General features: G+C 49.3%; 1 protein-coding gene across 4 annotated transcripts; it reads left to right on the top strand.

Moving 5' to 3' along the window:
• Positions 1 to 1,462: 1,462 nt before the first annotated feature.
• On the top strand, positions 1,463 to 12,843 carry LOC127482279 (transmembrane protein 45B-like). 4 transcript variants are annotated; one of them, XM_051812469.1, is made up of 6 exons: positions 1,463 to 1,546; positions 7,767 to 7,968; positions 8,426 to 8,665; positions 10,056 to 10,240; positions 11,142 to 11,287; positions 11,980 to 12,843. In XM_051812469.1, the coding sequence occupies exons 2-6, from the start codon at positions 7,785 to 7,787 to the stop codon at positions 12,095 to 12,097; spliced, it is 873 nt and encodes a 290-aa protein (XP_051668429.1). In that variant the 5' UTR covers positions 1,463 to 1,546; positions 7,767 to 7,784; the 3' UTR covers positions 12,098 to 12,843. The 4 variants fall into 4 exon arrangements, with proteins under 4 accessions (XP_051668429.1, XP_051668431.1, XP_051668430.1 ...); XM_051812471.1 differs by having other exon boundaries at positions 1,519 to 1,542; XM_051812470.1 differs by lacking the exon at positions 1,463 to 1,546 and adding an exon at positions 5,386 to 5,545.
• Positions 12,844 to 13,158: the final 315 nt, after the last annotated feature.

Below are 13,158 nucleotides of genomic sequence, written 5' to 3'. Positions count from 1 at the left end.
CATTTTAGAGTCAGGTTTAGTTTTTAACCATACTCAGCCCTTCTTATGTACCAGCTCCAGGAACTTCATCACTCACAACTAAGATTTTCCATGGCATTTTTAGGGTCTCATTTGCAGTTTTGGACATGCCCTGGAATTTTTTTCATGAACTTCCAGCAACTCCCCACCTAAATAACTCTTCATTTTCTCGGGCCCTCCATCTCACCACTTCTTTTGCTTCCATTTATTTATCAAGCTCAGTTCTGGGGGTTGTTTTTTTGGGTTAAATCCTCCTGTGTGAGGTGAGTGCAAACGCCTTGATTAATTCTGATTTATCCCAGGGCTTGTGGGACACAGGTTAAAATGTCAGCACCTCCTGGGATGTTCATGAAACAATTTCATGGAGAGACAAGAAATACCTGCAGCTTGGCTTTTGTCTCTGGGACATTTGAATCATCCCACCTCCTAAAACCATACAGAGTTTGGGCATCCAACCCCACCGCTGATAAAAGAGAGGAAGACTGTAGGATGCTTCCTCCTTTCCAGCAGCACCCACCTCTCTGAGAGGTGAGAAAAGGTGGATTAATGAATAATTATTTATTATTTAAAGATTTACCTTTTAAACAGCATTGTGGGACAGGGAGAGGGAATAGATGTGATGCTAATAAATCAAAATAATAATATAATAATATAAGGAAAAGACAGGGGATTGCCAGACAGCACTTCTAACCCTCAAGTTGTTTATAAAACAGGGTGGTATTTATATTTTAAATATTTAAAACATTAAAATCGAGCTTTCTTACTACAAATTCCCCGTGGCAGGTGTAGTTGCTCTCAGGGCTGTAAGTAGCTGAGATGTTCCCTAAAAGTGAGTAAAACCCAGGGCTGGAGCACAGAAGGCCCTGTCAGAGTTTCCCTTACAAATAGCTATAATAATGCTTCCCTCTCTCCCAAGGGTGTCATGGGGGTTAATTATTTAACATTTGTAAAGCACTTGCAGGGCTGGAGATGAAAGTGGAAAGTATTATAAAGGATAAACTCAGTTTTATAGGAGGCCCGGTCGGAAAATCGCATTTGGATTGAAATATGGATTCTGAGTGGGGATCCCAGGAGGAGCATCCATCAAACCTGGGAAGCACAGAAAATGAAGAACTTTGGAGGAATTAATCCAGTTAATAATTAATGCCGGTGAGGAATGCAGGGACCTGGGGTATGGGGTAATGCCCCACACAGCTCCCCTGGCCCTGCATGGGGTGGGTGACAGGGGGGTCTGATAGAAGGAAATGTAATCATTCCATGAAATGTGAGAAAATAAAGATTTTGAGGAGAAAGCCTTGAGACAGCCAGAATTCAGGATCTCACGGAAGAGTTTTGGGGGAGCAACTGGAAATGACAGTTCCTGATGTGCACAGGACTGGGGAATTTTGGTGTCCAGGGCCACTTTTCCCTCCTGGCTGGGGTTTGGGGAGGCTGTGGGCACCCAGAGCTGGCAGGGAGGAGGCGGGTGGGGCAGGGGAGGAGCGCGGGTCACCTTGGAGCAGGTGTGGCAGCGGCATCGACAGGGTAGGTAAGGCTCTGCTGCCCAGGGCTGGCACGGGGGGGGGGCTTGGGAGGGGGAGGTCACCCCACACCATGGGATGAGAGGGGAACCCCCCGCCTGCCCCTTAGGGGACCCCTCAGTTTGGATCCAAACCCCATAGGGAGAAAGGAGAGGGGTCATGGTGGGGTAAACCTGGACCGACTCCCCTTGGGAAAGCAAATTGCGGGGGGGTGAGGGAGTTGGTGCGCTCTGCCTGCCCAAGCCACCGAGTGTCCCAGCACCCTGGAGGGGCACGGGAGGGCTCCTGCTGTCCCTGCCGGGCTGGGAGCGATGGCACAGCCGGGCTAACCCGCAGCAGCGTTTTCCAAGGAGGAAGTTGAAAAATAAACATGGTGTGTGGGGCTGAAAGCAGGGAAAGGTGAGAGCGGGGCAGCCGGGGGGCAACGATTCCCCCCCGGACCCCAGCCCTGCCCGCGAGGAGCCCTCGCCGGCTCCCTGCTCCCCTCCCTGCCAAATTAAATGCGAAACCTCTGCCTCGCAGCTTAGCCGAAATCGCTGCTCCGGCCACTGAACCAGAAAGTCCCTCCCCACGCTCCTCTCCCCGCAGAAGTGCCCAGAAACGTCGCTTTTAGTGCCCAAAAAAGTGCAGGTTAGAATCGTAGAATCCCAGCATGGCTTGGGTTGGAAGGGACCTTAAACTCATTTCGTTCCAACCTCTCTGCCATGAACAGGGACACTTTTCCTGCAGGAGAAGGGTTTCTTCCTTCTTCCTACCGGATTATCGTTAAAAAACTAACAGCCTGTCTCTGGCAGCTCAGGATGTGATCACAGAGGCACAGGGTGCTGGTGGAGGGGGATGCTGGGGGGCCACAGCTCTCTAGGGGGCAGATGTGGCGCTCAGCAGGCTGAGGGTTATGTGTTGTAGGTGAATAATTGGATATTTCTGGGATATATTGCAATAGAAATGGTTTCTTTAGTTGTTTTCCTTGAGGAATGTTGAAGACCTACAGCTCTTACCCTGTGTCACATTCTGGGGCAGTTGGGACAATTTTAGGACAAGCAGTCTTCTCCTCTTTGGAAAATGCCCAAAGAAGCTGTGGAGTCCAGAGGAGCTGTGGATACCCCACGACTGGAAGTATTCCAGGTTGGACGGGGATTGGAGCAACCTAGTGGAAGGAGTCCCTGCCCATGGCAGGGGATGGAACTGGATGAGCTTTAAGATCCCTTCCAACCCCAACCATTCTGGAATTCTAGGATCCTATAAATCCTGATTTTTGTGGCATTTTTGGTGGTGATAATGTGGCTTTGAGTTTATTTTGGGTTGGTACCTGTAAGGTGATAGGAATTATTTGAGTCAGGGCTAGTCCATCATGGCACATCTCAGAGCCAGGGGGGCAGTTTGGGGCACAGATGGCACCCACCCCCTTTAGAAAGCACTTTAGTCACTTAAGCATTACGCAGAGGTGAAGAAAAATGGCTTTTAAGATGGTAGCGTGCATTTCCCCAAACAGATAATTTTTAAATTCAAACCTCAATGCCGTAAAACCACAAACAAACAAGTGCTGGTCGTAAAGTGAAGGAAAAGGGTGATGAAGTGCCTGCTCTGAGCCCCCGTAATTAAGATGGCTTTGGCTTTGTTTTATTTCTGAGCTTTCTCTGCTGGGCTGTAACTTGGAGCTGCTTCTTGCTGCTTCCCTGATGACAGGGCTTGGAGCACAGATTGGGATGGAGAACCTGAAACAGGAGCTTATAAAACAGGCAAAGAAAGGCAGCATAAAGAAGAGGAGACAGAGAGCAGTATAATCTCTCCATCACCAGTTTTTACGTGTCTCTCTCCCCCAGTGACTCTTTTCAGATGTGTCTATTAAACAGACCTCAGGTCCAGCATCCTGAGTTTAAAGCTTTCATCCCAGTTTGAACTTCCCCACCAAATTTTCCCATTTCATTGGGTTGGATTATCTCAGTCTATTTTCTCTGTCTCTCTGCAGTCACCATACAAGCTCCTGCAACACCTGATGGTCCTTCAGATACTCCCTGACAATTGCGTTTAATAGTTTCCAATGATGATGATCATTTTTTAACCTAAGTCCAAAACCCTTAAGGATCCTTTAGAGGCAGAAAAGTTGCTTTCCTGGCTTTGCAGACACATCTGGGCTCGCCAGGATGAGGAACACGATTGCTCAGTGTCCCTGTTAACACTCCCCAGCATGGGTGAGGCAAAGAGGAAAAAACCTGACCATAATGGGATGAAATGGTTCAGAATGGGGTTTTAGCCTGACATTAATGCATTAGGGATCCAGCTCCTGAGGGAGCTAATGGAAGTGCTGCTATGATTAGAAATGTCTCTGCAGACAAATAAGACAGTGCTGGTAGTGGAGTGAGGCGGGAGGTGGTGCAGGATACAGGAGAGCTTTTCTTTGTCAGTGATGTCTCTCCTGACATCTTTTGGGTGTCGTCTTTCTGTCCTCAGAGGCACAGATCTCTCACCTCTGTGTCTGTACCAGTATTTGGGCTGTGGGTTGCATTGTATTCAGGGCTACACACGGAGAACATTCAGGGCAACCAGCCTGATGGAGGATGGTTTTTTGGCCACAGCACCTCAGCTGCTGTCAGTCTGAAGGGCTGGGTTTGATGAGCTTCTGCAGCTGCAGATTCAGCATGAGGGGAGACCTGAACCCCCTCTGGAAATGGCTTTGTTATTTCCAGATACACATCTCAGTGGCATTCCCCAGCTCAGCCTCGGTTGTTTCTTTTTCTGCAAGCCAAGACATTTCTCTTCTTCCCTGAGTCAGCTTTTCCCTGGGGACCGTCTCTGTCACCCGCAGCTGCTCCCAGAGCCAAGTGCAGGTCCTGCAGCAAGCAAACGAGCTCTGTTGTATCTGAACTGCCTGATTTACAGAGGGTGAAGGGCAGAGTTAATTGTAGTGGTGATGGCTGCGAGCTGTTTCCACTGGTGAACTTCAGACTGCAATTCCAAGCTGGGGAAATGGAAGTGATGCCCTGACTGAGACACTATCAATGCACTAATAAAACCTTTAAAAAAACCCCAAAAATCTCAGTAAACAAACGAGACACTTGGAAAAGTAAAATGGCCCAGGGTTTGGCTGAAAAGAGGTTTTGTGGCTGCCAGAGTAGGGCGAGAGGAGGAGGGGAGAGTCTCACTGGGCTCCTCACCATCCTCCCGGCTGCCTCCCTGGGTGGTTGGTGCATTAGCTGCGAACCAAGAAGGAACCAGCTCCCCGGGGAGGTGATAAGAGCAGATGAAGCAGTAAATCATTAAGCTGACGCAGCACAGGGCATCGTAATAAACAGGGGTAAAGTGCACTAATGACAGGCCAGCGGGGACACGGGTCTGTCATCGGACACGGGGTCAGGGGATGAGGGGAGGGGCAAAGTCACGCTCAGCAGGGATGTCCTGGGAAGGTGGCTGTGGCCACCAACCTCAGCATCCACTGGACCTCCAGCTTGTTCTTTTCCCTGCTGATTGCAGGCAAGTCTCACTTCCTTAGGAGCTGAAGGGATAAACAGGGGCTGTTTGTGCCCTGAGGCACAAACATAATTGTGGCTAGTTTTTCTCCTGTGCTTACCTATTGCATGTTTTCAGAGGAGAAAGAGAAGCAGGAGAAAGAGTTTTGCTGGTCACATGTCCCAGCTGAGCCAGGTGATTCCTGCTAGTGAGGGATCGGGCAGGAATGGACTCCAGCAACCCCACAACAGCCCCCATCACCCCACCGAGCTCAGTCCAGCTTGTGCAGACACTGTGAGGTAGACATGCATGCTCCATCTAACTGATCTTTAATTGAGGTTAATCCTTCAGGTCAACCCAGTTTGACTGTGTTGATCTCAGCAGGGAAACCCTAAGATGTGTCTCTCACAATGACATGAGAGGTGAAAAGACACTGACATGAACCTGGAAATTATGGAGCTGTTTCCAGCCTTCCAGGGAGGGTTTGGGTCTCTCCTCATGCCAAATCTGCACCTGCAGGAGCTCATCAAACCCAGCCCTACAGACTGACAGCAGCTGAGGTACTGTGGCCAAAAAAACATCCTTCATCAAAGAAGGTCTCACTGTGTATCTGCCTTTAACATGTAACTGCTGGAGCTACCTCATAGAGTTATATGTTTGCCTGCACATTATTGTGGTCCTTTTATAATTATACCATTAACATGGCATAATATGGCTGCAGTAGTTCTCGTTGTGGTATTCTGGGGTGGATTTAGTTCTGCTTCCAGTCATTACCCTGATTTTATACCATTCCTCCTTGTATCTGATCTAACTTTCCCCTCTTTCAGTTTAAAACCTTTACCTCACTGTAGGTACATGATGGGACTCTCTGCTCACCCAGAAAATACAGATTTTCCAGCCCTCTCTCTGGCTTGGGAATGCTGCTCTCTTAACCACAGGGATCCAGGTGGATGCTCCCATTCCCTGGTTGTCTGTTTGACAGGACTACAGGGATGATTATATTAACCCACTGGACCATGCCAGCACTGCTTTGATTTTCTGTTCAATTACCCGATGTACCCACTGTCAATACATCTCTCCTTTGAAGTCATGAATTAAGGCAGAGCCTTTGCAGTGCTGCTCACAACAACCCGCAAAGCTACCAGTGAGTACAGGAGAAAACACCATTTCTGTGCACAGCTTAGAAAGTCCCCTCCTAAATTAATTTTCCTGAACCCACTGGTAGCTCAGAGGTATTTGGTGAGGACAGGACTGTGGGACCAGCCTGGTGTGACCACGAGGGCATCAGCCCGTCACTGCCGTGTGTAGCTGCACGTGCTGGGATGGTGTTTGCACAAGGAGCCAATGTTTGCTCCCCACCAAGTGTTGGATGAGCTGTTTGGTTAAACCAGCTCAGATCAGGCAGGTTGGCTACAGGGATTTTCCTACCTGGGGACAGACACCTCTGGGAGATGGTACCTGCATCAGCCATGGACTTCAAGGGATGAAACAAGGTGTCCCTGGGACAAACTGACTGAAATCAGACATTAATAAAGGCCAAGGAACGGCTCTCCCGCTCTGAGGCTGACAGCAGTGAGCCATATTCAACCCAAATTATCTTTGTGCAACAGCAGAAGAGCATTTTTGGTTTATATTTCCAGCGAGTGGAGACTGAAGGCCAAAATGCCACTGGTGGTTTAAGGATGATCAGGATGTGGGTGCCTGGGATGGGGAGCTCAGGTCCAGCTCCAAAGCATCCACCCCACGAGGGGGATGTTTTCCGCCTGGTGTTAAGCACAGAGAGGAGGTCACTGACTGGAGAAGGACGTCCTGGGCGCCAGCAGCACAGCCTTTGTTATCAATTCCAGCCATCCCAATTGCCCAGCCTGGCACCCCCTCACACCCAGGCAGGCCCTGAACATACTCTGGAGCCCACATGAAAGAACTAATCAGTTCTCCACCTAATTAAGCAAACCAGCAAATGGCAAACAGGAGCCAGCCTGGCTAATTGGTGTAATTGTCCCAGGAAATGGGTCCCCTGGCTCCCCACAAATGGGGGGGAGGGAGAGGGAGGGAGGGTGCTCTGGCATGGAGGGGCAGCCTGGCTGGGATCCTCCCTGCAAATTCTGGCTTAGGGGTGCCTTGGGGAGGGAAGAGTGTGAGGAGGTCAGGATGCAGGGAGCGAGTTGGTTGGTTTGCCCAAACTCACAGTGTTTTGTTTCCAGCAGCTTTTGGGAAGCTCTATTTTTAACAAAATGCTTTGGTTTGTGGAATAAATGCAGAGTATATTTCCCCCCTCTATAGTCTGAAATAATTTCAGGAATTTTAAAACATTTTGGACTTCTGTGGCTATTCAAGGAGCTAAAGAAACTCACTGGCGCTTACCCCTAGACGTTATTGCTTCCCCTGTGTATTATGTCTCCTACCTGGTCCCAAAAAGCCCCCTTCCCTAGTCTCCTCATTCTTGCAGAAGAGCAGGAAAAACAGGAACTGCTGCTGGGAGGGATCCCAGGAATGCAAGGTACAGGCTGGGATGTGTCAGAGATTGTGGCAGATTTAGGGATTTTGCTAAACTAGTCTGGCGTTTTTGGAGATTTTCTAATCTTGGGGCAAGGACCTCAGAGAGGTCCCATTTGTTCCCACCTCTCACCCTTGGAGGGTTTTCCAGTTCTCCGACCTATTCCTATGTGCTAGGTCAAGCCTTTTCCAGGCCTCTGTGCAAGGGAAATCCTATTTTTCCCGGTGTTATGCCAAATAACTGGTGTAAGTTGAATAATGACATTGTTTTTCTGTGCCTTGTAGCCAGAGAAGGTTGTCAGGATGGCGAATTTCAAGGGTCACGCACTTCCAGGCAGCTTCTTCCTGCTCTTTGGGCTCTGGTGGTCTGTGAAATACCCTCTGCAGTACCTCAGCCAGAAAGCGAATAGGAAATCCCACAGGAGTTACAGTTTCCAGCGTGTGGATGCCATGGAAGGGGGAATGAAAATTGTCTTTGCTCTCATAGGTAAGGCTTACATTTCATTTGCCATGTGGGTAAATTCCCAGCCTGCAGCGATGACTGCACTGGAGCCCTGACTCCAGACAAACTGGCTCAGATATGGAAGGACCAGAGAATCATTAAGGTTGAAAAAGATCTCTAAGATCCTCAAGTCCAACCATTAGCCAGGTCCACTACTAAACCATGAACCTGAGCACCACATCTACATGTGTTTGAACACTTCCAGGGATGGTGATTCCACCCCTTCCCTGGGCAGCCTGGATGCATCCTTGATGTTCATGTTGCCTTAATCTCTGGTAGAGTTTGATGTGAAAAGACCAAATCTTCTCCCCCTTCCCAAAGCTGAGCTTGTGTTAATAGGCCTGAGTTTCTCCTGCAGTCTTTTCTCCCTGATGCAAACCTGAAGCTGTTGCTTCAGAAGCCTCCAGCAGCAGTGAGTAGCATGAAGCAGCATTCCCCACAGGCCCCCAGCTGCTGTGTGTCTGTGCAGGGATGCTGGCGGAGCAGTTCGTGCCAGACGGGCCACACCTGTACCTGTACAGCGGGGCCGGCCGGGACTGGGTGAAGCTGATGAACTGGCAGCACACCACCATGTACCTGTTCTACGGCCTCTCCGGGCTGGTGGATGTCCTCACCTACATCTCCCAGGTGGTGCCACGGGGCCTGGATCGCCTCATGTTGTCCGTGGCCGTGTTTGTCGAAGGTTGGTAGAAGAAGGTGGTGCTTAATTCGGGGAGGGATCACAGAATCACAAAACATGCTGGGTTGGAAGGGACCCACAAGGACCATCCAGTCCAACCTCAGCCCTGCACAGGCCCATCCCCAAGAGTCCCACCCTGTACCCCAGAGGATCATCCAAACCCTCCTGGAGCTCTGGCAGCCTTGGGGCTGTGCCCACTGCCCTGGGGAGCCTGGGCAGTGCCCAATCAGCCTCTGGGGGAAGAACCTTTGCCTGAGATCCAACCTGAGCCTGCCCTGGCACAGCTCCAGCCATTCTCTGGGTGCTGTTCCTGGTGCCCACAGAGCAGAGCTCAGGGCCTGTCCTTCCTCTACCCCTCCCAAGGAAAATGTAAGTGCAATGAAGTCTCCCCTCAGTTTCCTCTTCTCCAGCTGAACACACCAAGTGAGACAGAGTCAGAGAAGGACTAAAATTTGCCTTGCCTGACTGGAATATTACTTGGAATGCCTCTGGAGGTCCTACACATTGTAGGTGATATATTATTGCAGGGCAGTCTGGAATGAGATGGGAAATACAGGCATCAGTAGGTTTTGGTTTGGGATTTCTGGGGAGACCATGGTGTGGAGCAGCAGAATGAGCTCCCTCATGATGAATGGCTGGTGGCTGCTGCATCATCTGACATGCTCAGAGCTGTTCCCCTGCCCTGGGCTCCCCTCGAGAGCCACGGATTGCTCTGCAGGCATCATCAGCCTCATCTGCTTGCAGGGCACGTGGCAAATTGAAGTGACTTATTCTGGCTACAGCACATCATGAATATCATTCTGTCTTCTGGCTGTCTTGCAAGTTGCCAGCCATGATTCCAGACCCCTCTTGGATCACAGAATCATATGAAGTCTTGGGTTGGAAGGGACATTAAAGATCATCTAGTTCCAACCCCCACCATGGGAAAAGAAGGTCTTGCTTATATAGATACTGCACATCTCCTCTTATTTTCCCCTTCATGATCACAGCAGCTTTTGAGGCAGCAGCAGGGGCACCTCAACAGGCAAAGTTTGGCTTGTAATAACAGGAAATTTATCATTTACAGCTCCCAAGAAACGGTGAAGTTTAGCAATAGGAAAGTAGGACAGAGCAGAAACCTGGTTATGAGGGGAAAGGTAATGGCACTGATGGGGGAAGAAAACCAGCCTGTCTTTGGTTCCTGTATTGCTCAGATCCTCCTGCCCTAAGGCTGGGCATCTCATCCCTCCAGTATGGTGGGATACCAGGAGACCCAGAGGAATGGTGCCATGTGGAGTCCCTTCTTTACATGGTGACCTGTCTCAGTTTACCATCCAGGGAGTTGATTTGCTCTGCTCTGTGGCCACAGTTGGTGTTGCTGCTGTTGCTCTAAGCAGGACATGTGTTTTGACAGGTTTTCTCTTCTATTACCACGTCCTCCACCGGCCCATGTTGGATCAGCATATCCACTCTCTGCTGCTCATCGCCATCTTTACTGGGGCTGGCAGCACCCTGCTGGAGGTTTTCCTCAGGGACAACATTGTCCTGGAGATGTTCAGAGCTGGCATCACCATCGTCCAGGGAACGTGGTTCTGGCAGGTCAGTTGTGCCTGCTCAGAGGGAACAGTGGGGACAGAGGAGAAGGAGCTGTACATCACATACCAATCACACGTCTCCGAGGGATAATTTTGCCAGGCTGGCTTCATAAATAGCTCATAACCCAGACTGAGAATTTACTTCTCACAGGTCATCTCTGCTGGCTGCTTCTGCTGAAAGAGCTGTTAGTCTTGGCTTATCGCTTCTCTGGGGGGAAGAGCGAAAGCCAGCGAGCAATGTTTTGCAGTATCTAACAACCAAGTACTAATTACTTAATGTGTCTAATGCACCCTGCAACCCTCCCTCTGGTTTAGTGGGAAGATGCAAAGGCCCCCAGCAATAAAATGGCTGAGTTAAGATACAGCCAGCTGCTCGCTTTGGGAGAAGTTGGAGAAGCAAAGAAATCAATTGGAGATAATCGCTCCCAAAACTAAGCTGCTGAAAATAATCTGAGTTCCCCTCCCTTTTCTCTGCCCCAGTAACTCAAACCAGCCTTTATTCAAAGGTTAAAAACTGGACTGAGTTTGTAAAATACTAAATTTGGGGGTTTTAAAGGATGGCTCAGAGTTTGCAATGCCCAGAGACGGTTGTGTCTGGATATCATACAGAAAAAGAGAGATCTGGGGCACAGTCTGGCTTTGTGTGGCCTCTCTACAAGGCTGGACTTTACTGTCTCAGACCCTCAGTCACCACGGGGATCGAGGTGATTCACTGTGAGGGTGTATGAGGTTGTGGCTGCCCCATCCCTGGAAGTGTCCGGCAACCTGAGTGGAAGGTGTCCCTGCCCATGGCAGGGGGTGGAATGAGATGATCTCTAAAGTCCCTTCCAACCCAAACCGGTCTGGGATTCTGGGATTCTCTAACGATTTTCTCCCCAAGTTAATGAATTTCTTGTTCCACCCAGATCGGAGTCGTGCTCTTCCAGCCATGGGGGGGTCCAATGTGGGATGAGGAGGACCATGACAACATCATGTTCCTCACCATGTGCTTCTTCTGGCACTGGGCAGCCGCTGTGGTCATCCTGACTATAAACTACACCCTCACTTACTGGTATGGCTGGGCAGGAACTGAGGCAGGAGTGGGGTGGGCAGGGATGGGGGTGGCTGCAGTGGGACACAGATGTACTCCAACCCTTTCCAGAGTACAAAGTCACAGCTGAATAAGCAGCCTCAGACTCCAGCACGTTTGAGGGCAGGGTGACAAGCACACACAGTATTTGTTGAGTGCACAGAATGCAAAAGAGTGTCAGTGGGAGGCACAGGTATTAAACAGGAGGAAGTCAAATAATGGAGCCCCCAGAGCTGCTCCTGGAAGTCATACTACATTTTTCCCTCTGCACTGAGTGCTGAAGTCAAACTTTAATTCAATAGAGAAATGAAAACATTTCCAGGTCCCCCTGACACTTTGTCCCCTCTCTTGCAAGGACTCTGAAGCAGTTGGCCGTCAGTGAATCATCAGAGGGACAAGAGCACTTGTCTGATGGTTCAGCAGTGCCAGCCCCCAGTGTGGCTTTTCCGAGGGGATGGGAAGGGGGCATTATCCCACTTCAAGGGGTTTTCTAAGGGCTGTTGTGTGGGCTACGGAAGGGATAGTCCAGTTTAAGGCAGCAAATAGACTTTATACAGAATAAAACCCCCTCAGTCCCCCATCAACATCATTTCAGGACCCCTACATGAGAATTCTGGTGAGTGGCATTAGTTTGAGGGTTTTGCTATCAGTGATTTATTGCTCCTGTGCTACAGGTGCCTCCAGAGGTTCAGGAGAAGCAGTGGAGAACCCTACATCAGCCTGGGGGTCCGGCAGCAGAAGGGTGACCCCAGCTCCCAGGCCACCTTCCTGAGCGGCTCTGATGAAGAGTGAAGAGGCTGCAAACTTCTTCTCCAAATACATGAACAATCTGTTTTCTAGAAGAAAAAAATCCTAATGAAATATTTCTGTTTTGGAGGAGTGAGAGGAGCCACTGTTGTGCTGTGGGGCAGCAGGTTGAGCCTGTGAGGGCAGGAGCCCTCCATCCGTACCCAGATATTGCCAGCTCAGGGGCAAGCACCATTTTAAGTGATTTTCAACAACAAAATGAGGCATGAAAATTCAACATGACAAGATTACTTCATCCCATGGGTTGCCAGGTGTGTTTCCATAGGGATGGAGGGCATCCTTTGGCCAGCTGACTTTTCCAAGAGTCTGGAGACTTTGACCTGCTGTGATTGAAGTCAAGGAAACCTCCAGGCTGAGGTCAGGTACCTCTGGAGCAAGGCACCACCCCGAAGAGGATGAGAAAAAGAGTGTGGAATGTGAGGTTATGGCAATTTTTGCACCAGCAGGGCTTGATTGTACACAATATGAATGTTATCACTGCAGCTTTGAACTAAAGAGGGGTTTTGTTAATCGTTTTCATGTTCACTTAAAGGCTGAGAGAGTGAATAAATGGGAAATAAAAATCCTCACTGAGCTGATATCCTTAAATTTAAGGCTGATAAATTATAGACTGTGTAATAATAGCTTAGACAAATCCATCCCTCAGACCTGCAAAGCCTGGAGGACTGTAACATACACGGTTAAGCAGCAGGGAGTCATGAAACGTCCCAGTTTTCCATTGAAAATAAACCCCCTCAGCTTGGAAAGGAGATGAAACAGGCACAGGGTTTGTTTTTAGGCTGCCTTTGCCAGCTAATTTCTTGCAAAAAGTAACTGGAAATGTCACCTCCTATTCAGGAGGAAAATATGCCAGTAGCGAGTATGAGGATTAAAACCAGTAAATATAATAAATATATACATATATATATTTATGTTTATAGCATGAGGTGAATTGCAACTGTTCATGTCTCAATGTCTGGGGCAGGAAGGATGCTCTGCACTGAGGTTTTCTCCCTGCTGTGAAATGAGGGAGATGGATGGCAGCTGATTTTTGTGCTTGTGTTCAT

The sequence above is a fragment of the Manacus candei genome, unplaced genomic scaffold (genome assembly GCF_025592945.1).
Source record: "Manacus candei isolate 608988 ecotype Guabito, Panama unplaced genomic scaffold, ASM2559294v1 h1tg000086l, whole genome shotgun sequence".
In the NCBI taxonomy this organism is placed as follows: Eukaryota; Metazoa; Chordata; class Aves; order Passeriformes; family Pipridae; genus Manacus; species Manacus candei.
The sequence above is the reverse complement of the archived record's forward strand: the minus strand, read 5'-3'. Positions and strand labels throughout refer to the sequence as shown.